The sequence below is a fragment of the Pseudomyrmex gracilis genome, unplaced genomic scaffold, assembly GCF_002006095.1.
Source record: "Pseudomyrmex gracilis isolate BER0280 unplaced genomic scaffold, ASM200609v1 scaffold_162, whole genome shotgun sequence".
In the NCBI taxonomy this organism is placed as follows: Eukaryota; Metazoa; Arthropoda; class Insecta; order Hymenoptera; family Formicidae; genus Pseudomyrmex; species Pseudomyrmex gracilis.
Window position 1 is genome coordinate 299,123 of NW_018020746.1, and position 23,063 is coordinate 322,185.

The 23,063-nt window shown below is 34.5% G+C and overlaps 1 protein-coding gene across 7 annotated transcripts; it reads right to left on the reverse strand.

The window, feature by feature from the left end:
* Positions 1 to 618: 618 nt before the first annotated feature.
* On the reverse strand, positions 619 to 22,989 carry LOC109857516 (ribosomal protein S6 kinase alpha-5-like). Of its 7 annotated transcripts, none has more exons than XM_020433874.1 (7): positions 22,905 to 22,989; positions 6,913 to 6,987; positions 6,578 to 6,796; positions 5,549 to 5,664; positions 5,221 to 5,424; positions 4,644 to 5,078; positions 619 to 4,464 (listed from the first exon to the last, which is right to left on the reverse strand). In XM_020433874.1, the coding sequence occupies exons 1-7, from the start codon at positions 22,960 to 22,962 to the stop codon at positions 2,983 to 2,985; spliced, it is 2,589 nt and encodes an 862-aa protein (XP_020289463.1). In that variant the 5' UTR covers positions 22,963 to 22,989; the 3' UTR covers positions 619 to 2,982. The 7 variants fall into 7 exon arrangements, with proteins under 7 accessions (XP_020289463.1, XP_020289460.1, XP_020289467.1 ...); XM_020433871.1 differs by having other exon boundaries at positions 6,889 to 6,987; XM_020433878.1 differs by lacking the exon at positions 22,905 to 22,989 and adding an exon at positions 22,219 to 22,332 and having other exon boundaries at positions 6,889 to 6,987.
* Between the last annotated feature and the right edge of the window lie 74 nt (positions 22,990 to 23,063).

Consider the following 23,063-nt stretch of genomic DNA (forward strand, 5'->3'; position numbering starts at 1 on the left):
TTCGCACACACTGTTGTAAACACTGTATATAGGAATCAATTTCGCGTATAATTGTAATAATAATAATATATGTATGGCGCGCGCGCACCGGAATTCACATTCGAGTGAAATTTATACCAGTTTCAGTCGTTGCTATGAAAGAGCATTCGTTAACAGAAGTGATATATCACTAGAAAAAGTCCAACTGTGCAGTTGGCTCTGTTTCAATAAGGGCCGGCTTTAAACGCGATGAAAGCGCCCGAAATACAAGAGCGCTTTTTCACATTCGGAGATTTTTCATTTTTCTCCAAATTGTCTATAACACGATAACGTACATCGAATTCATTTCCATTGTTTTCTTGAGAAGAAAGAAAAACAGACAGTCGGAAGATAAAAAGAGAAATAACGAAAGAAACAAAGATAATCCCGGTGATATATAATAGCGACTTATTCTGAACTTAGCACCTCTTTTTGTAGCGTTCCGCGCTTACATACACGGGGGCGCCGCTATCCGCATCATCGTCTTAATACAATCTCTGATCTTAGACAATTGACGTAATTGAATATATACGTATGCAATTTCGTTATACATCTCTTGTCTTTATTTTTATATTTACATAGCTTTTTTCGTGATCGTAATTTTTGTTTTTTTCTTTTTTTTTTTTTTTTGTTGTTTTTGGTCTTACTGAGCAACAAATGTGTCTCAGTAAACTCTTTGGTAGACGCATAAATCCATTCTTGTGTTTTTTTCACGTATATAACACTATATCTCATACTAGATAACATAAGACATATTACTCAAGTGACGCGTGTCTGTTCCCTGAGTTGGTGTACAACCACATTTCAGTCTTTGCCATTTTGCTTCATCTCTCTCACAAATGATTACCACACATCCAATATATACCGATAATTTGTCTCACTAAATAGCAAAATATTGCAGCAACGTCAATAATGAAGCAAGTAATAGAAACGATAAACATCGAAATAATATTATTACACAAAGGCAAAGAACATAGATCTTCTCTTTCGGTTTTTGTGTATGACCGTGAAAAACAACGCGATTAAAAACAAAAAAAAATCCTATTCCTTTTTTTTCCTCACATTTGCGCATTTTATATTATAAATCTCTCTTGTGTCAACACATTAAATACACAACATGTAATATGTAAACAGAAAATAAGATAAAATCTTTTTACAGGACAAAAAATCGTAACGTATTCTGTACACGTATAAAATAAAACAAATTACAATTATTAACACACATTCGTCACCATGTCTCTCATTTATGAGCGATACACATTTATGTATATCTTTAATACGTCAAAATATATAGCTTTGGTAGACAATGTGTTGATCGGCCACGAACAATATTTATATAGATCGAAACAAGTCGCCATGATTTAATTTAAAAAGAACTTAATTCACTTTCTCTCTCGCATATAGCATCTGCGATAAGATGCCTTATAATTCACTACCGATTCACTCACGTCTTATTATTCTCTCTTGTGTCATCATATATTACATTTCAAATACTACGCAATTATATTCGAGTTGCGAGACAAGATTCTTAAAAAACGTTAAATACTGAATCTTTTGTTTCGATCTCACTTATTACCTAGTTAAATCACATTGTCATTTCATTTTATATAGTCATTTGTAAAAATTAATAAATCAGCATTTAACGTATGATTATAAACAAACTTTCTTAAAAATCGTATAAACATCGTGTCATCATTCGTAATAACGTTATTATAACACTAGTAGAGAAAAGCCCTTAATATATTGGTATCCTTTTTCTTTTTTTTTTTTTTGTTTTTTGTTTTTTAACAAATCATATTCTTTGTTGCTTATGCTTTCGTTCTTTCTGCCATTGCTGAGGTATTACTGGTAATAACAGTTGTCTCTGTTATTTTCAAAGAATTATACGTCTACGCGTTTACCACGTAACTGTCTTTGATGTATTCATAGTACTCGTCGATGAGTTTTTTTTTTTTTTTTTCAGGCACGTTCACTACATATATATTCGTTTTTTTTTCTTTACGAGATGCTTACAAATTTGTGAAGAAACCAAATGGAAAAATTTTTGCGCGACTTCTTTACTAGATAGTGAGAAAAAAAACATCAGACTGATCAACCAACAGACGTATTTGTATTTAATTAAGTTTTCACTTGTCTGCGCCAGGGATAGTCAGCATCATCACGTATTTTTTTCTCATTTTTTATCAACCCAAAAAACCTAACCTTACGTTCCTTAATGTTTGTAAACATCTCTCATATAAACATTCCCTAAGATTTTCTTCGTATCGACATGATGTATAATATATATATATATATCGCGTCATACATATTATCATCTTCATTTATAATCGATCATTGCAAAACGAACGACCGAAGAAAATTTCGACAGGAACGTGAGATACGTTAAAGTAAAATTATAACGCCATGTGTCGATTTTGCATCATCACAGACAACCTCGGTTACGACGCAATGAGACTTAAAATTCTTGATTTACCGCTTTCACTTGCATTCGCCCCGATTTCACACTTACTATAGCGATAATAAAAATAAAATTCTGTACAACACACATGTTATATATGTTTCTTACGAAGAAACTCTTTTTTATGGAAACCCTGACGACCACGAATGTCAACCTCGTATCGTCGAAGATCGCGTCGAAGATTGTTGTTTCGTACAAGTTCATTTTCACACTTGTCTATATATATCAAATACTTGAATCAGCAGTTAAACTCGATTTTTCGCGATCAATCATTTATATACATGGACCTATGTTTTTTTTTCTTTTCTGGATAAGATGCGATAGAGCATACTTAATTAATTTATTTTTTAAATAACTATATGTCTAATATTCTATAAACTATTTTGAGATAGGAATGATGCGACGTTTGCGTTTCGAATGAACGCCGAAGGCAGCTATATATGCAAAATGCATAGGAAGTTTGTTAGAAACGTCATTACGATTAATTATTAATCGAATAGGAAAAACTACTCGACTACAATCGTGGACGCGCGTTTGGACCGCTTTGTCTTACGTTTTGCGTGCGGTTCCACATGTTCAACCGATTCTACGGAGCTATTGGAACCGACGTTTCTGCTTGAATTTGTCACCATTTCGAGTTTACGTTTTCGCGATCTTGTCATGGGTCCGTTACTACTGCTGCTGCTGCTGCCACGTTGCGAGATCGAGGTTTTCGACGATGCGAGGTCGCGCTTAGCTACAAGACTCTCTGGTGGTTGCGACAGTCTTGGGGAATTAGAATCTGATGATGATGATAACGAACTCAGATATTCGTTGACTTTTTCCTCGTTAAAGTCAAAAACGCTCGAAGTGGAAGTTGCCGCGTTACTTGGCGGTCGCGGTTGAATTGTCATCGGACTCGACGACGAAGATGAAGACGGTCTCGATGTTGAGGAGCTGGAGTGTGAAGTGGAACGTTTATTCTTACGACGTTGAGCTAGCTTGGCTGCTCCAACCGCACGCAATCGGAAACCATCGCTTGTGTGTTCCGTCGTTGATGAGTTTGACGGTGCTGCGTGCACATCTGCGATTACATCGGGAAGAGGAGTAACCGGAAAATGTGACGTGTCCTTCAGCAACCACGAGTGAGATACGAAAGCAGCCGCGGTAAGTCTTTCGTTACGGTCGATCGTCAATAGACCTTTCACTACCTGTTTCGCCGCGTCGGAAATGTGACTCCATATATTACTGTCGAAATCGATTTCTCTGATGCGCGTCGCCATATCGGACGAGGGCGGATTGCCGGACAACATATAGTACAAGATAACGCCCAGGGACCACATATCACAGCTCTCGTCATAATCCTGTCGAGCTATTACTTCTGGAGCGGCATATGGAAGCGTGAAACAAGGCGTGTTTAATGGCTCACGACTGGTCTTCTTGCGCGCAAAACCGAAATCTACTATCTTTACCGGAAAATCTTCATTCTGATTAGAGAATACAATATTTTCCGGTTTGAGGTCGCGATGCACCACGCCGTGTGAATGCATAAATCTAACAGCCGATGCTAGTTGTCGCATAATCCGCTTAGCCTGTCGTTCTGTGAAAGGTAACGATCGTTGTAACAATTCACCGCCGGAAAGCAACTCCATCACGAGATACGTGTGAAGATGATCACGATGAACATCTATCAATTTCACAACATTTGCATGACGATGGCAAATGCGAAGCAGGTTTTCTTCGCGAGAACAATCTATTCGTCGGCTAACAATTTTCACAGCATATTCTTGTTTCGTTACGCGATGCTGACACCGAACGCAAATAGAATAACTACCTTGACCCAAAGACGGTACGTCTCGAACTATTTCATAAGTTTGGAAGAATGTCGAATCTTTCAAGTCGTTGTGGAGATGTATGTTGGATAACGAAGGCCGAGATTCGTCACCGAAGATGTTCCTGCTCACAGTGTTGTCGGTGAATATTACTGAAGGTGCTACGTAAGAATAATCCTGCAAAACATTGGCAAAAAAAAAAAAATTTATTACATATCCAAGCAAATTTCTTGTTACAAATTTATTAAACGCACTTGTTCAAATTTAAACAAAATAATTGTTAAAAAATTGGTGAAATGATTACAACACGTTAATTTCTCTAGAATTAGGTGTAAAATATTATAAAAGATTGTTACCCTAAAGTATTTGATTTGTGGTCTGTTATTTTCAGTAGTAGCCAGATGTTCAACGTTCATCCTGGTGAATTCTTCTGAAAAATTAGAGGTATCTAATTCGTGTCTAATTTGGGGCACAAAAGGTGGTTCAATTTGCTTTCTTTCTAGAGCTTCCCATGTAAAGGCCGGTGCCGCGTCCGTGAAGAATGGATGTTCCTTGAGTTCTTTCGCATCACGCGGTCCACCACCGAGTCTACGACGAGGATCTTTGACTAGCAGACGGGATATAAAATTGGTCACTTGTGGACTAAAGTCATTCGGCATCGGTGGCGGATCGCTCTTCAATATCCTCCTTGAGACGTCCTGCTGTTGATTCTTGTCACCTTCCAGCGTAAATGGCGACGCACCAGTCAGCAATTCATACGTTAATACTCCTACACTCCACCAATCTACGGCCTATGGTACATAAATGCGATTGCATAATCAAAAAGTTAAATAGATTTAAAGTTAAACAGATTTTTAAATTGCTCTCAAAGTCATCCGAGAGAAACTCTTGCAATAAACAAAAGAGAAGAGATAAAAGAATTTCCAAACTCACCATGTCGTAACCGTTTGGTGCACTTTCAACTACTTCCGGTGCCATATATTCAATAGTTCCACAAAATGAATAAGTACGTGCCCTGCCTGCTTTCAATTCGTGAGGTTGAAATTCTTTGCTCAATCCAAAATCCGTTAATACGATGTGTCCTTCTCGATCTAGCAGTATGTTTTCCAGTTTGATGTCTCTATATATTATTCCGAGCTGCAACAGACATTTCACAAATTTGATTCGATTGTAATTAAACATTTTATTGCTTATCAAATTGATTTTTATTGTTATTTTAAATGATGGGATAGATAATCCACAGCACCATATCATTACATACTTGATGAAGTCGTTCCAGAGCCAAAATGATTTCGCCAATGTAAATTCGTACTGTATTTTCCGAGAACTTCTCATGTTGACCTAGATGACGAAAAAGTTCCCCGCCAGCCACATATTCTGAAACACAAAATTTAATAATTTTTTTGCAATATTTTAAAAATTAGTTAGGGGAGTATTCGGGATCCTTCATATATGTGATACAAAATTAGCATTCTATATGATTTAAAGAATTTAAATTAAAAAAACTCACGTGAAAAAAAATTACACGTAACATTATATATATAATATATATATACACATATTTCCGCACAACATCCTGCGAACGGCTCTTAATGACCTTATATTCATATATTTATTAGTTTAGAAACTTCAGAGCCCGAGATTATTCTCTATTAATTATTAATTAGGAAATAATTTGTTTATAATTCAATGTTCATATATTCCAAGAAAGACAAAAACATGACTCTTCTCATTTCATTGAGTCACATGTTCATAAGGACAATAAAAATACTGATAAACAAATAACAAAATTTTTAATAAGCAATATTAATTATATCATACTTTTTTACAAGTTTCACTTTTTCAAATAGCTTATTATATTCATTTTTATCTGAAAATTGATTTGCTCTACGCGTATAACTCGATTTTAACAATTAGTCGTTGGATCGGCTCATGGCTCAGGTAGTTTATGCAAAAACTGCTGGCCTGGAGATTCGAGTTCAAATCCTCGATGTGGAAATCATCGAAGTTTTTTAACTCCCTCTTTCTCGGCCGATCTTTCTCGGAAAACAATGGCAAAACACCGAGATATACACTTTGCCAATGGTAAACCATTATTTCCCTTAAATAAATGGTTTTTAAAAATTTCTAGTGGTTCGAAGCCCACTTAAAATTGTAGGTTCCTTTCGCTCGTGCATATATATCGTATTCGCGAGCGTAAGATGGGAATTGCACATCTATGTGCCGGTATCCACGCACACCGAAGAGTAAAAATTAAATAAAAAGAACAACTATTTAAGTTGGTTCTTACCCAAAATCAAATAAAGATTTGCGTTGCTTTGGAACGCATAATACAACGTGACCAGAAAGGGGATATCGCGGATCGCCTCCAAAATCTGCCTTTCTGTCATCGTGTGTTCTTCGGTTTTTTTCTTCAGAACAATGTGAGCTTTCCTCAGTACTTTCATAGCGTAGAGTCGTCCCATATCACTGCCAGATCGTTTTCGTACCAAATAGACGTGACCGTAAGCTGCGAATAAACGTAAATGTGTGAAAAGAAAATCAATTATTTAAAATGTTATTATTGCTACAAGATAAATGTAAATACAAAAAAATATATACATATATTGTTTCGTTTATTTCTACCTCCAGTTCCTAGACATTTCAAGACGTCGAAGTGTGTCATATTAACTTTCAGATTGCCGCTGTCCACCAAGTTTACTGTAACAAAAAAAAAAAAACAAACAGATATAGTACACGTGAGAAACATACTTTTACGATCTATAAAACAAAACCGTCGACTGTATTCCAAGAATCCATATGTACAAAAGGTTTTTTTTATAAATGTATGAGAAATTTGCAGACAATCTTACATATATTTTATGTGCGTGACTTACTGTATTAAAAACAAAATCAGACGATCTAAAATGTTTTTCTGCGATATAATAAATCGTTTGAAATTCGAAAAGTTGTTTGTCAGCAGATCATATATATATATATATATACACGGTGTGATTAAAAGTGTGTTTACAACTTGAGATATAGCTTGAAAACAGACTCGACTCTATTCAATGTTACAGCACATTCTGTTTATAACAACGAAGATCTGTTCGAAGTTTCGGTCGTTCCGTAATAAGAAGATTTCAACAAATCAACAAAATTAATATTCGCTAGAACGCACAATACTTTAACAAGCAAATTTGACGGTGTCAAAAAAGGCAATTCTTCTATTGTTTAATTTTTTTTCTGATTTTTATAAATCTTCCATGGCTGCAGTCAAGGTCGGAACAAAAATACGGACACACTACGTTTTTCTTTCTAACGTCTGGCGAATTGACATCGATTGCCAGAAGTCGCTGTACTACAAGAAGAAAACGGATTCATATTATACCGAGTATTATATTTGTATATCGCACGTTCTTCATCTCCGCAGAACGTTACGCGTTTGCTCCTTGTATAGATTTCAATTGAAATCGGAGAAATTATATTCAAGTAGTCACACGAAGCGGCGTATATTTTATTATTTATTTAAGAAAAGGTACACCAGAAAGACGTTCTGTTTCATTTTTCTTCAAGGTCAATAACTTTCTAAAGTCTAACCTAACCTGTTTTTTTTTTTTTTTTTTTTTTTTTTCACGAGAGTGAAACTCATTTCACTCGACAATGTCGTGACGAAAAAAAAATTTAAATTTATACGTCTCCGTTGTTCTTAAAAATATGAGCTTTTCTAAACGCCGAGAATGTAGTTTGCTACAAAGAAAAATTCGTAATCTCTATTCACTCGAGGAAAATCGTGAAAAGCCTGTTTCGCAGCCTTTTTTTTTTTAGAAATTCTTTTAACTTATGAGAACGGTAAAGAAATTTTTTATGACCAAGATACATTATGTTCTTTTGGCGAAATATACGATTATTTTACCGATTTTTTGTTAAGCGAACCGTTCGCAAACATAACATCTTTGCTGTATATCAATAAATTTTTGTTTTCTTTAAAAGAACTCGAAAAATATCGTTCAAAAGGCACAAGGCGAACAAACTCGATTAATTGTCAGAAACTTTAATCGGTGAAAAGGAGCTCGATAGAAAAACAGCAGGTACGTACCGTCAACTGGTAGAGCAGAGTTCGTGTTCGATCTTTCGGCCCTGACTGCCAGTCAGTCGGAAGAATGCATGTCAAGGTGGCAAACGAGACCACACTGTGTGTACGTACCACTTCGCGATTATCGCGAACTCGTCTCGCACGCGTTAAATCGTACACGCAATTCTCGTGTGTGCGCGCGCGCGCGCGCACATACACACACACACACACGTGCGCACACTTAACTCATAACATGACCCGATTCGCTGATATCCGAGGATGAGCAATTTTCATGGATTTCCACGTGAATCTCTCCGATGACGACTTTCGATACGTTCGTCGCGCGTCGCACAACTCGACTCCTTCTCCGACAAGAGTCCGCGGCCTCTTTCGCGGACTCGAAGCGCAAGTTCGCCTCCCCGTTACTTTGAAACGGCACATTCCGGCCCCCTCTTTCTTGCTGTATAATGAGTTCGCTTTTTTTCGACGCTCGATTCGGTGCTCGCCAATAAAAAAGCACGTTCAGAAAGAAAATGAACTGCAGAATTTTTTATGACAAAAATAAGTGTGCGTCAATACTATGTATACCATCGTGGAAGTGAAAATGCATTACAGTGTCTCTTCTGATGTACGATCAAGTTTTGAAAATGGATATTTATCAAGGTTTCGATATGCTCCGCGTCGTTCTAGGTCATTACGTAATAGATTCCGGTTAAAATTCTGTTGCCGGGAGCCGGAGTAGTTTCGCTGCTACTGCGAGGCCGAACGTCGCCAGTCTCTGTTTGATATATCGAGTGTGAGGAAAACTTAAATGTGGAAAGCGCGTTATCACTTTTAATTTGCACGTTTAACGCAGCAAGTATAGTAGTCGCGACGGCTGTGCGCAGAGAGTCAGTCTTGAAGTAGCGCACAGCCGTCTGACTTATGCGCTACTTGATATTAGCAGCTACGAGAACAAAAATCATCTTTTCATAAACATCATCACGTTCATATATATACTTTCGTTCTCCGCAAACTTGAAGCGGATTTACAATACAACTAGACGAGTAACAAAGACTTTAAGACTGCGTAACAGAGCAAAGCGTTTCAAGTACCATATAAAATTTTGGCTGTTTACTTGTAAAATGCACGACACCATTTCTGCATACGTTGCGGAAGTTCCGCTTTTATCTGACCCAGATAGTCGGCATTCACTCGCTATTTCGTAACGGGACTGACTACTTTCTTTCGCCAGCCGCAGCAACGTCACGACGCGATTGTACCGAATATACATATATATATATATATATATATATATACGTGTGTGTGTGTGTGTGTACACGTAATCGCATAAGATGTACAAGAATATCTGTCGAGATGTCTATACTTTGTCAAATCAATCACGTTGGAAATATTCGAATAAATAAATAAATAAGAAGTATTTGTTTTGTATATACAATGAAAATATACAATACAATCAAACTCACGTAACAATTAAAATTGATCGATCATTAATTTTACTTATGGTTCATCAATTTACTGATAATTAATAATATGATAAAATCGATAAAAAAAAAATACAACGATGTTCTCATTAATTATAAACACAATGTGCATGAACAATGAACATTAATAAATAAGTAGATACAAAAATGCATTAAAGCTCTTGGTTTTGAGAGAACAAAGAAACGAATAAACAAGTGTTGTTTCGAAAGAGAGAAGCGAATAAGAAAAATTAATTTGATGGAAATTATTTTTTTGTTTTTTTACGAAACTTGGTTTTTATATCCGAAGTGATAACAAGAGTAATTTAAGACAGAAAAAAAATAAATTTCTTAACAATAAAAAAAAACACTAATGAATAAAAATGGTTATGAAAAATATAAAGTTTAATTTTCTGCACAAACAAGCGGAGTTTTTTTTCTAAAACTTAATCAAAGTGTTTATAATATAATAAAATACAAAATATAAGATAAAAAAAAAAAAAAAAAAAAAAAAAAAAAAAAAAAAAGACTAAAAGAACAATCTCTTGTTAAGCTGTAAACAGCACTTGATTATGAGCATGTAAAAAAAATCTCGTGTTAATAGGTTATCGGATATATAGGCCGAGATTTGCTCGTACAACCCTTCAGTAGAAAAAGAGAAAGTGGAAAGAGGAGCAAAGGGTGCGATACACGCGTATTGGTCTCAGCCGTGTGGCGCAACCGCATGATTGTATTGAGTCGGCGCTTGCATATATTCCATTCGTAGCGGTCATGGGTTACAGCACGTGTATCTCGACACGTGCGACGATTGAAAGAAAGAGAAAGACAAAGAGAGGGAGAGGGAGAGGGAGAGGGAAAGAGAGAGAACGAAAGAGAGAGAGAGAGNAGAGAGAGAGAGAGAGAGAGAGAGAGAGAGAAAGAGAGAGAGAGAGAGAGAGGGAAAGGGAGAGAGAGAGAGAGAGAAATCCTGCGCGTGCGCGTGACTAGTGTTTACTATCTCGATTAATTGAGATGAGATTGGAAATATCGCGTATCGACTCAACAATCAAAGCAAAGAGAATCAGTTTTGAGTACAATCGCGCAGTGCTTATAAATAATAAAGAAACTTAACTCACATCTTGAGCAGAATAAAACTGCATGAAAATAATTCGTTTCAATTTCGGCCGATCTTGGCATTAACCTTTCGTAGTCAGACGTGGGTCTTCCAGACCCACTCAGAAATTGCGCATCGGTGTTCTAAAAAAATTAGCTTCTTTTAAACGCTTATATCTTCGAAACTACTAGAGATTTTTTCAATTTTTTTATTGACCCAAAAATATTCAAACTTTTGATTTAAAAAATAAAAAGAAATTGAAAAAAATAATGATTTTTCGCGGAAATATTCGATTTTAAAGTCGCGTCAATCTCACAGACCCGGTCTGACTAACTGATCGAGTGTCATCGTTTTGAGGTTTGACCACGAAGGGTTAAAATAAACATAGAAATTTTATATGTTCACAGTTACACACACACATTCGTTCATACTGGCTAAAAGTAAAATCCTGCGCTGCTGGATATTTTTTTCACATTATTTGGTGTAAAATTGTTGTATTTGTTGTTATAGAAGAAAGTCTCTACTCAGCAAAGCATGAGAATGTCATTGTGCGCAGCTCACAACTATTTGTGTCTGAATTGTGGCTATTACTAAAATGTGTAAAATGTTTTATGTCACTTTTTTGTGGAATTCTTAAGGTCACGGATATATGACGCAAAAGTATTTTGGGTGCTGAGGTTTTTTCTATAGTATCCTTCTTCTGAGAAAAAAAGTTCTCTTAAAGAAAAAAATTAAAGAACGAGACGAAAGAAATCGATGAATTTCTTGACGCTTTGTATTTCTGTGAAAGCAAGAACAATTAATACACAAAAAATATTCTGGTGTCGAATGATTTTTTCTATCCTTTCTAAATTCTTTTCTAAAAAAATTCCTGTTGAAAAAAAAAAAAGGTTTAAAGAAAGAGAAGAGAAAAACTGAAAATTTCTTGAAAAGCTCTGTATGTCTGCGCAAGAAAGAGATAATTCGTCACAACAACGTTAGACACATATATACAATAGTAGTAACAAGATAATAGCAGTAACAATCGGAATAGCGGTAACAATGGAAACGTTTCTTTCTAGCGATTTCAAAACAAATTTTGTCATCCACTGCGAACGAAATACTTTTTTTGCGTTGTATTTTCTTGTATTCTAAATTCTTTGTTTCCGCTGCGTTTCGGGATGCCTTACAGACGCGAATCGCGCCAATCACGTAGTTACTTCGGATATAAACCATTCCGGATTTACTTATCGGATATATCGCGCACGGGGACACACGCTTGCTATTGATTTGTGTTGCAATTTTATATTTAGCCGTAAACTCGCGCCGGATCGGCCTGTTTACTCGCCGATACATGCGTTTTAATCGGCGAGAAGAAAAAAAGTCGTGCCAATAAGCAGCAGTCGATTTTTTAATGGTGAACCCCTCTCGAGAACGTGTCTGTGAACGCGAGGTGAGAAAAATCTCATTGTTCGGATTGCTTAATTAAAAGAATAATACACCAAGAACACGATAATTGACATTGAAATTAGAGAAAATAAATCAGATAAAGAGAGATAATCTGTAATCTACTGTTTTTCCAAAAATAGAGACAAGACTTTTATATACTCGAGATTCACGAGCACACGTATGTGTGCGCGCAGTGTTAAAATATTAATTTACCTTCATGGACGTACTTGTGCCAAAGAAAAACTAATCGCATCGAGCTCTCACGATCTCAGTGACATAACGACGAGTGTTCCGCATATTACATGCGTATCATTCTATCGCCGTCTCTTTTTTCTCTTTCTCTCTTCTTCTCGCTGTCATTGCATCACTTTGTGAGTTTATCGACAAGTCTCACAAGACTATAATCCGCGCGCGATGTCGAACATCAGTCAGCGTCGTTTTATCGCGGCGACGCAAATAATTGATCAATTGAAATTGGAAATAATTCACCTGCGCGCTCCTTTAAATATTTTAATCCTCGTGGTTATTACGAATTTCGCGGAACTGCAACACCAACGATTGCCGCAATAACAATCTTTTTTTCCGATTTGTTGTTTTTCGTTTTTTTTTTCTTTTTATGAACGCACCGAACGTTGCATAATAATTCGCTTCATCGAATTTGCGACTTCGAGTTTCCAATGGACGCGTTTGCGAATTCTTTCCGTCTTTCCGCTTAGCAATGCAATCGCGAAACTGCTTGCCTACGAAGCGCTGCTTCAAAATATTTTTATCACGATGTACACATGTTACGCGATGTGTACATATTACGCGAGAATATAAATCCCGCGATAATAAAACAATATTAATACGCGTACGGAATGCATACGTGTTGATACTGTGACACTCGAATCGTGACTGTGGATCTTTCCGATGTGCACAGGATGGCTCGCGATTATATAGTCAGTTTGCAGAAACTGTACACAGTCGATTTCTCGATATAGTTTATACAATCGAAGAATACATGTTAATAATAATAATAATAATTAGTAAACTATTATATAGTAGCAATTTAAATACAATATAAATAAAAAAGTATAATACTCAAAAGCTTAAATTTGGAAGGAATCAATAAAGAATTATAATATTATAGACAGAAAAATATTTTTTTGATATTCTAGACATTTTTCGCACCAACTTACGTCATGACACGTGCATGCTTCGGCACGAAAACAAGCGTCAAATTTTCTTCGTGATTTACAGAACGCGTAATTTATTTATCCAATTAATAAATATTTATTCATTCGATAAGATAAAATGTTTACGAAGGTTTGTGTTTATGCAATTAAACTTTCAAAATCAATCTTCTCAGAGATTGTAAGCAAACTCAACTCTAATCTTACTGCGTTTCTCTTGTTTGAAAGTAATTTCTTGTTTTTTAAAAAAATATTTGGAATCGTTTCATCTGGACAAAATCACAAATGCTACGATCGTAGTAAAATCAAATGTGATTGTGTGTTGTGAGGCACACGTGTGCGTGTACGGGGATGCGGGCTCTATAAATAGCACGACGATGGTGCTACATGTACACACGAGTTGCTAAATTTAGATGTTATCATTACACGGATTTTTGCAGGTTATTCGTGTGTGTGCGAATCAACAACGCATGCAGTTACACTTAGCGTGTAATTTACAGAGAGATCTCGTACGACTAACTTTTTAAAAACAGCACCGTATTGAATATTATAAAACGTGTTATGTTTATAACTCGAAAATTAGTAATATATCTTTCTTACTAATGTAACAATTAGAAGCATTATCACATAGATAATTTTAAAACTTTTTTTCAAAGAAAGAAAATTGAGTTTACGTCTAGTGCACACACAGTTGTCCAAGGAACAATAAATTTAATCGAATGTGACTTTTAATTGAATCTAATTTTTATTAGATAGTTTAAACGATTCCGCGTCGATAAAAAAACAAATTGAAAAACTCTAGTAGTTTCAAAGATGATAAGCGTTAAAAAAAAAAAACTAATTTTACCTAGAAAACATCGGTTTGAAATTTTTAGATAGGTTTAGGAGATCCATGTCAGTCCACAAAGAGTTGAAGGACTAATATCGAGCGAGCGTTTCTAATTAAGAAATTGTAAATAGAAAAGTACAATATCAATATGGTGTGTGCTATATAATCGTCACAATTCTAGCGATCTCAGCGAACCGTTTCCCCCGTTATTGATGCCAAGAATCCGAACCCGCCACGTGGCCTACTTAATTTCGTGCTCGCATATCAGCCATTTTCTATCTATATTTAATTACGACTTTCGCAAGCTTATGTAATAATAGAGTATACACTATTATCACATACATGTAACTAAGTTCTTGAATTTCGTGGAAAAAAGAGATAAATTTTGTAGAAGTAATCGTATATTATTGTTAAAATGTGTAATATTGTATAGGTCAACATGTTATATATTGTTTCAATAATTAATCACGGTTATAATTTACGGGAAATTATATGAAAGTATTTTCTTTTATTTAATAGAAAATGTATTGTAGTTTTTTGTAATAATTCATTTATTTTTAAATAAAACCAAAAACGAGAGATAAGTATGATAAACACAGTGAAGCAAATGTGCAAAACAGATGTAAAAGATCACGCGTCCGACGTAAATAACTTCCACCAACCAACTATTTTTAAGATTCAAGGAAGACATATATAATTTAATCTCGCGGTTCGTATTGTTTTTCTTTACATGCATGCGGAGAATTATTTGATATAAACTTTTTTTACTGGTTTCTAGAAATGTTTATTTATTGACACAATGTATTCTTGTCATCCAATCATTTAACAAACAAAATATTTAGTAACAAAATTTAACTAAAAACTAATATATAATAACAGGTTAATTACAAAAATATATATATAATTTTTAATATATTTAATTTTTGATATATTAATAGTCACACAAAATAGTCACACTTTGTTTTCCACATGTAAACACATATGAAATAGAATTTTGCCTCATAAAGACACGTAACGACGATCGATCTCTATTGTCATGTAGATTAAACGACAGTGAGAAAATGAAAAGGGATCTTTTCTTGAATTGTTGTTTACATGTGCCGCTACAAAACACGGCAGAAGTGCTTCGAAGAAGGACATTTGTCATACAGAATTTTCTGAAAACCACCAGTACTAACGGTTATATCAACCGCGATAATCGTCAGTGACTCACTCAAGATTACAAAAACAATAATAATACGTATCGGAGTGTGGCATCATCAAAACAAAATGTGCAAATATATGTTTGTTTCTTGTGTGATACAATGAAACACATATCTATCAGAGAAAATTTTTTACGGTCATCGAAAAAGCTGTGCTCTTTTCAATTGTGCGGATAATTCACAGTTGTTGCATATTTGAAAGAACACGAAACAACCTTGACTGCTGAAAACGAAATGTTCTCGCGAAGGATGAAGATAAATATGGAAGCAAAAGCGCTATTAAAATATTCGATTATACGTGAATACGACAATAGCTTGTCGCGGAGAAAACGCTCGATATCGTTTACAATTCGATATTTTTATACCGACTCTCGATACTGGCTTTTCCATACTTCCATTGATACGCGATAGTGATGAATTTTTAGAAAAATCTCATAACACTTGCAATGAAACAATATATCGTTGCAAATTATACGAACAACGAGAACAAATTCTACTTATTTCGCTCGCAATTTAAAAACTGCACGCAAATTAATTCATTATGATGTCTTTGCATTCAACGTTCTAAATGATGAACGTGTTGTATCTAGATCTGTTGGTTATACGTACATAATTTACATGCATCTTTGCTAACACAGATATCTTAACGCGACTGCCACCAATGTCATCCGGCATTTTTCTTTTCAATGGCCTAATGATGATTATTCATGATCGACGCTACCAGATATTCAAATTGTTTGCAACGACTAAATGCCATCTCAAATAAACATTTTGAATTAACATTCGAAGATGTTTTTCAGGTTTGAACCACAACGTTAGTGTCATTTTTATACGTTACGTGAACATTTCGGTTGACTTCATCAGGGTTTCAAGAGCAATCGTCGTGAACTGAAATGTTCACGAAATGTTTGATATAAAAATGACATTAACGCGGTTTAAAATCCGAAAAACATCTTCGAGCGTTAATACAACACACCGCGAGAATATCTAATATCAAAAATTTTAGATATTACGTATGTACATACATATGTATATGAATTGAATATTTAATATTATTTATATATTTCAAAATTATATAATGTATGTACATACATATAACATATCAATGTAAAGTACAAAGTGCGCCATTCAACAATTGCCTTTTTGTTCTTATTAGTACAATAATTATGATAATAAAATTTCACTGTGGTATTTACGCGATAAGGCAAAATTTGCTGAGCAATCTACCTGTGTTAGTGTTTAATATCAAATAAAATTGTTGTACGATATCATGTTCTTGTAAAAAGAATGTGACACTTGTACGAGTAAATACGCTCGTACTTGTAATAAGAAAATCACTGGAAAGCGCTTTGTGTAGCAAATGTGTTACCTAGACCATGTGTACTATTCCATTCGTCTTCTTCATCTAGCGGACCTTCAGAACCGTAACCGCTATCATCGGTAACCTCGTAACAAGCCATGATGTTTTTCTGTTTTGTTCTTCAGTCGGCGATATATACAGCAACGTACGCGACACACTGTCAGTAAAACTGACAAGCGTGTGATAAAATGTAAACGGAACCGTGTGTGTTACTTATTAACGCACTGTCCGAGCGAAATGTGAAATAAAAAAACCAACATTCCTGAGATTTACTTTAGTCTTTTTTTTAATCTTTCCATAGTACACAATGTATATTAAAAAAAAAATAGAGAATAGTCACCGATCACACTACACGAATTATCTGAGTCTCTCACTTTCAAGTTCAATAAATTCTTGAAAATATCACTCAAGACTGAAAAAAATCCAGAATAAAAAAGAAAGAAGCGCGTTTGCAGATCTTTTTAATCTGTTTATCACAGAATATTATATTTATCACAAAAATTATATTTATCACAGAATCAAGATAATAAGAACGTTAAGAGATCAGATGAATCGCACTGCACTAACGAAATTGGAATGAACGAGACGAGAGGATCGTCTGACTTCGAGAACCTTAGAAGAACCTTAGGTAAGTCTTGGCGACTTCGTTGCTCCGCCTATTTTCTTTCCTGTAGGACCTAAATGGCATGCTGGTACAAAAGAACTATCTTTCGGTCCTTCCTTTCTTTAAAAGGCATGTAAAACACGTGTTTCGGACTATTGTTGCACCTCCCCTCCTTACGCGATTGAATCTCGGACTAAGAATTTGAAATCCGGTAAACAACCAGTGACGTAAGAAACTACCAATCACTATTGTCCAATTTATCGAAGTGACCAATGTAACTAGCTCCACCAGTCGTTAATAAACTGGCTACACGAAACCGGATATAGATGTAGTTTAAGATGCTTGACGATTGTTTTACAGCTTGATGCATATGTATATGTGTGTACATATACGTGTATATACACGTATATACAAATATAAGATACAAAAATCTGTTATGCTGGCTAGAAAATAAATTATTTAAAAAAAAACGCAGTTTTCTAAACCTAACAAGTCTTATACGAAATATTTCCACAATTTAAACTAATTTTTTTTTCAAAAAGAATCAGTTTCTTCCACGACTACTGGCCATCCTGTAATCGACGGGCAGGAAGTTTCATTTTCGTCGAAAAAGTCGAGTTTACACAAAGAGCACATTGGATACCGCATTCGTTATTTGATCCGTATTATCCCACATAATGGGATATTCTATGATTGAATAAACTCGTGAGATAATAAAACGAAATGCTCGGGCAGATGCAAGTTAAAACACAAGACGTTCGTGTGAATGATTCTTTATTTGATGACAAAAACTTGCAAAACGTTTCGATCCATATTAAATTGCAAGAAAATTCTATTAATATTACGTTCGATACTGAGAAGCTTAGACCATACTTCTATCTATTGGAACAATTTAAACCAAAAAAATCATTGTTGCGTCGAAAAACTTCTTTTGTTTATCTTACATATCTTTGCGCGACTTGACAATTCAGTCTTCGCGGGAAGTGAGAGGAAAAACAGTTTTATACGTTAATTCTTGAAAGATTTGTTCAACACAATTTGTAAACAAACGTAATGTTTTGCTCAGTACATTGTTTGCTGGGGAGCAAAGATAACGCTTTGCACTATGAGTGCTTTGTAGATTTCTTTAATTTTTAATATTATACAATTATTATATTTATTATAATTATAATTCTTTATATTTTTATATTACACAATTTTGATAGAGATCCGTTTTATTATTTATTTGAAAGTTATGAATATTTGCGTATGCTGTATGTTTCTTGTATTATAAATTAGTAGCTTATATACTGATAAAGATCTGAACGAGAAGATCGAAACGTTTGTAATTTTTGTTTTTAAACAAAGAATTACTTGTACAAACATCTTGTGTTATTTGTATCTACTCAAGCATTGTGGGATATTTTAGTAAGTAACAAGGTCAAAACTTCGAAACATTTCTTTTGCATACTTCCAACATTTATCAAATGAGATAGAATGATAAGAACTTCCGAGAGATATTCACTGATATCACAATCAGGTGAAGAGGGTCCAAAAATTGAGCGGAAAATGGATTTGAAAAGAGAAGATTTCAACAAAGACAAAAATGAGACTCTGCGCAATAACGCATGTAAAATTATTACACACGTGAGAACGTCATGATTGTGCAAAACGGTAATGTTTTGCGTTTGTATTTTGCCTCATTTAAATTTACTAACATCCCAAGTACGAAGGTGAACAAAAACGCGGACTTAGCGAGCTATCTTTCATATAATTCTGAAGTTGTGAGTCCGCGCAAATAAAAAACAACAGAGAGAAAGTAGACGATATATCTTTCTTTCTCGATTGAAGAAAAACAAGAACAGATATAAGCAAACAATCTGTTTTGAGTCTGAGAAACCTATGACCGCAGAAGAAAATAAATTTCCGAAGAAGAATAAAGAAAATGTTCCTCCAAACTCGACCTGTTTCGAAATCGATGCAATCTCATAAAAGAAAATATTTCCGCAACAAGCTGTGCGAAAGATAATGCGCGACAAATAGGTATACATAACTCGACAAGTTCATGTATATTTTAACAGGTGGCGACAGGTAGTCGGTTGTTTTCTTGAATAAATAATTTTTACAACATTAAGAATTAAGCTGGATTAAGCTATCAAAACACTTCATTAATAATAATCGTTATAGTTCCGGAATCGACATGATTTTACAAATGTATTTTATTGTAAAATTTCAATAATTTAAGGGAATAATTTAATGTGCTATAAAACAATTAAAGCAATGCTCATATTTATTCATACACATATATGTTGTAATTTTCTCTCTTTATTATTTTGAACAGAGTTGGCAAAAATCTACATTTTTGGGGAAAAAGTCTATGCGAGTGGTGAAAATTCGTATTTTCTGATAAAACCGACCGATAAAACTGAGTTTTTTCTAAAACAAATTTTTTTAAAAACAATAGAACATTTTTTTATTGACATTTGAATTCACAAAGTTAGAAACGCCCTTATAGTGTCTTATAGCTACAAATGTATTTCAATAATATTTTATTTTAATTCTCTTATAATGTACTCAATTTTTGTCCTTGAAGCTGAAAACTGTAACATAGATGACAGTATCAACTTATGAATAATGGTAATAAAAAAATAATGAAAAAGTTGAACTACATACAAATAACGTAAAAAAAAAGATGTTCTAAAACTGTTACACCTGCATATATGCTAGCTTATGTACTGTATAATACAACAGTACAAATTCATCTGGAAAAAAAAACCGCAAAAAGACAAAACCGCACAGAATTATGCAGTAAAATTATCGCTTGACTTTTTACCGTTCGGTCTATCTTTTCAAGCAGAAACTGAACTCTTCCTAAAATCATTTTTTCTCGAGAAAAAGCTAGAAATATGAATGTCAGAACGTGATAGAAAGCATTACGTAAAAGTAATTTTCCTGCAGAGTTCATTGATTTTGTTACCCGCACGTGTCCGGCGAGTTAAACATCAATTGAAAGAATGTTCTCCCTATTTTAAGTTTTATACAAAATAAGATCTGTAATAGATTAGAAATCGATACAACAAATTAATTTTTTCTTACAAGATTGCAGTTGACTCATAATATCAATACCTTGACTCATTTTATCTCTGAACAACATTATGACCGTGTAACGTATGACATTTTTTAATGGGACACACACCTTGCAAAAGTGTAATATATATATATAAAAAGAAGGTACTTCACATCATTGTTTGCATCATCGATTATGAACTTATATGATTGTCTATTTATTATTATTTTTTATTTCTCATTTTTTGCGGATTAATATACTAACTTTCTGATCTGTTTATTATTTTTTGTAATGTATTTATCTTTTGCGATTGAAGAAGTCTCAAGTCAGGGACGAAACGTTTCGTTTTCACGTAATATTAATTTATCTAAATATATTTACCAACTTTTTCTGCTCGATCTTGACTTTTTACTTGTTTATTTGTTCTTACAAGATGTTAAATGATAAATACAAACCAGATATATAATGAAAATGTTTAACTCTTACTATTATGTTTTCGCAATTAAACTATAAAACTTAAGTATTTTTCTATTAACTATTAATACAAAAATTTAGTAACATTTATATATTATATTTCAAATTATTATAACATTTCCAAAGTTTTAAACATGTATTTCACATATTTGAATTACAAAAACTTTATTATTATATGGATTTTGTTTTTTGATAAATCATAGTAATCAGTATGATCTATTATTTAAAGCAAAAAAATAAAACAAAGTTCTATAAAATCAAATAAATATGTTTTAGTGTTACATATGTTTGATCATTTTTGTAGTATTCGCTAGTTTATTTCATGAAATTGAAATTCGGAACGGTAAAAATTAGAATTCACCATGTTTTTTTCACTCATTCGATTTTTCCTGCCAACCACGATTTTAAAGTATACATACATACACACATAAAAACTTATTGTTTAAGTTAACGTATATTTAATTTATATTATGTATTTAATTATATTTAATTTAAAACTTATTATAGAAAATAAGAATCTAATTAATGGCTATAATATTTGCGAACTCTCATTGTTAATTACTAAAACCTGAACAGAATTTTGACTTCAATTAGCACTATTGTAGAAAAAACATTTCAAAAACAAACAAAAGTAATACACGAACTATCAACGTGAGGACAAAAAAATATTAATTGAATTAATATTAATTAATTTCTCTAAAAAATTAAATTCTGTATATCTGTTGTACAACATGCAATTTCATTTTGGTTTGTATGTATTTCAAATAGATATATATCTATCTCGTGCGATAAAAGATAAACGTATATATAATAATAAAATATGTTTTTCTCGAATCATCCGTGTCGGCACGTGCCACGCAATTTGCTGACTAAATATCTATCAACTCTGGCAACCGTAGAAGAATGATTTGGCAGTAACAGTGTTATGACAGTTCAAAGCTCAACTGACTAAGTTGACTGTTGGATTATACGAGAAAGAAGGGAGGAGAGGGGGAAACGGATTATTTAGAGTGTGTCGTCTCAACTAAGGTTTGTGTAGCACTTTGTTTGGAAATCACACTTACGCACTGGGATTATAATTAGAGGAGATGTATTAGAAGAGAGACTGATTTACGCAGAAAAAAAAAAAAACAAACAAACAAACAACAGCGTCAGGCGCGCAGCACGCGCGTTTCCAGTCATCGGTAAGATCGTTTTAGGGCTTACTTTTTGTTGAAAACGATTTCCTCGAAACGACATTGATATAAGACCAGCTGGCACAAGACGTTCTTCCTCGCCGAATTGTCACGGTTTTAATTTTGTACCATGTACATAATGCGTCGCGTGTCAACGGATATACCGTGTCTCGATGGCGCTGCTATCCGTTCAAACACCTATTCACCGACACTGACATTTGATATTTTCGCAATCTCCTTATAATTATTTTCTAAGAATGTAAAGTGCAAACGCGCAGGCAGACAGGTTGCATAACGCACATTCGAAATGTCTCGTTCACAAGTAATCGGCGTAACGGGGCATTCACGAAGTGAAACTCCATTTAATTCGGATCCGACAGTACACAACATACGTCAGGACAACAATGCTACGTCGTAAAAAAAAAAAAACAAAAAAAGTAAGCGAGTTCCGTTTCTGCGTTAAAGATCAAAATCGATATAAAATTTCCACGAGTTTGATTTCGAGCGCGCGATTATCGCGTTTCTATCGTAGTGAATAAACACAGAGACAGAGAGATATCGTGCAATTTTTTTCTCCCGACAAACGGCGCTCGGTGGTTTCGCGAACTCGGCGAAATCATATATCGGTCTCCTCCATCCGCAGAGCCGAATACTAGAACCTTGAGACAGTGGGAGTATGTGGCAGAGCTAAACAGTTTAGGAACAAATCAAACGTACCAAATGTCAACTCGTGGGTGACCGTACGTTCCGACGTGTTGTTGCTGCTCCGCGGCATGTCGAAAGCAGGTGGGGGCGGCGGTGGCGGCGGCGGCGGCGGTGGAAGCAGCGGCTGCATGGCACTCTCCATCCCCCTTTCGCACTCTCCACGTCCGTTCT

Excerpts from the sequence above, each read along its gene's own strand:
- LOC109857516 (XM_020433871.1), bottom strand. The coding sequence starts at position 22,962 with ATGCCGCGGAGCAGCAACAACACGTCGGAACGTACGGTCACCCACGAG. Across the intron at positions 5,665-6,577 it reads AAATCTTTATTTGATTTTGG|AATATGTGGCTGGCGGGGAA; the intron begins GTAAGAACCAAC and ends TTTGTGTTTCAG. Across the intron at positions 4,465-4,643 it reads CACAAATCAAATACTTTAGG|GATTATTCTTACGTAGCACC; the intron begins GTAACAATCTTT and ends AATGTTTTGCAG.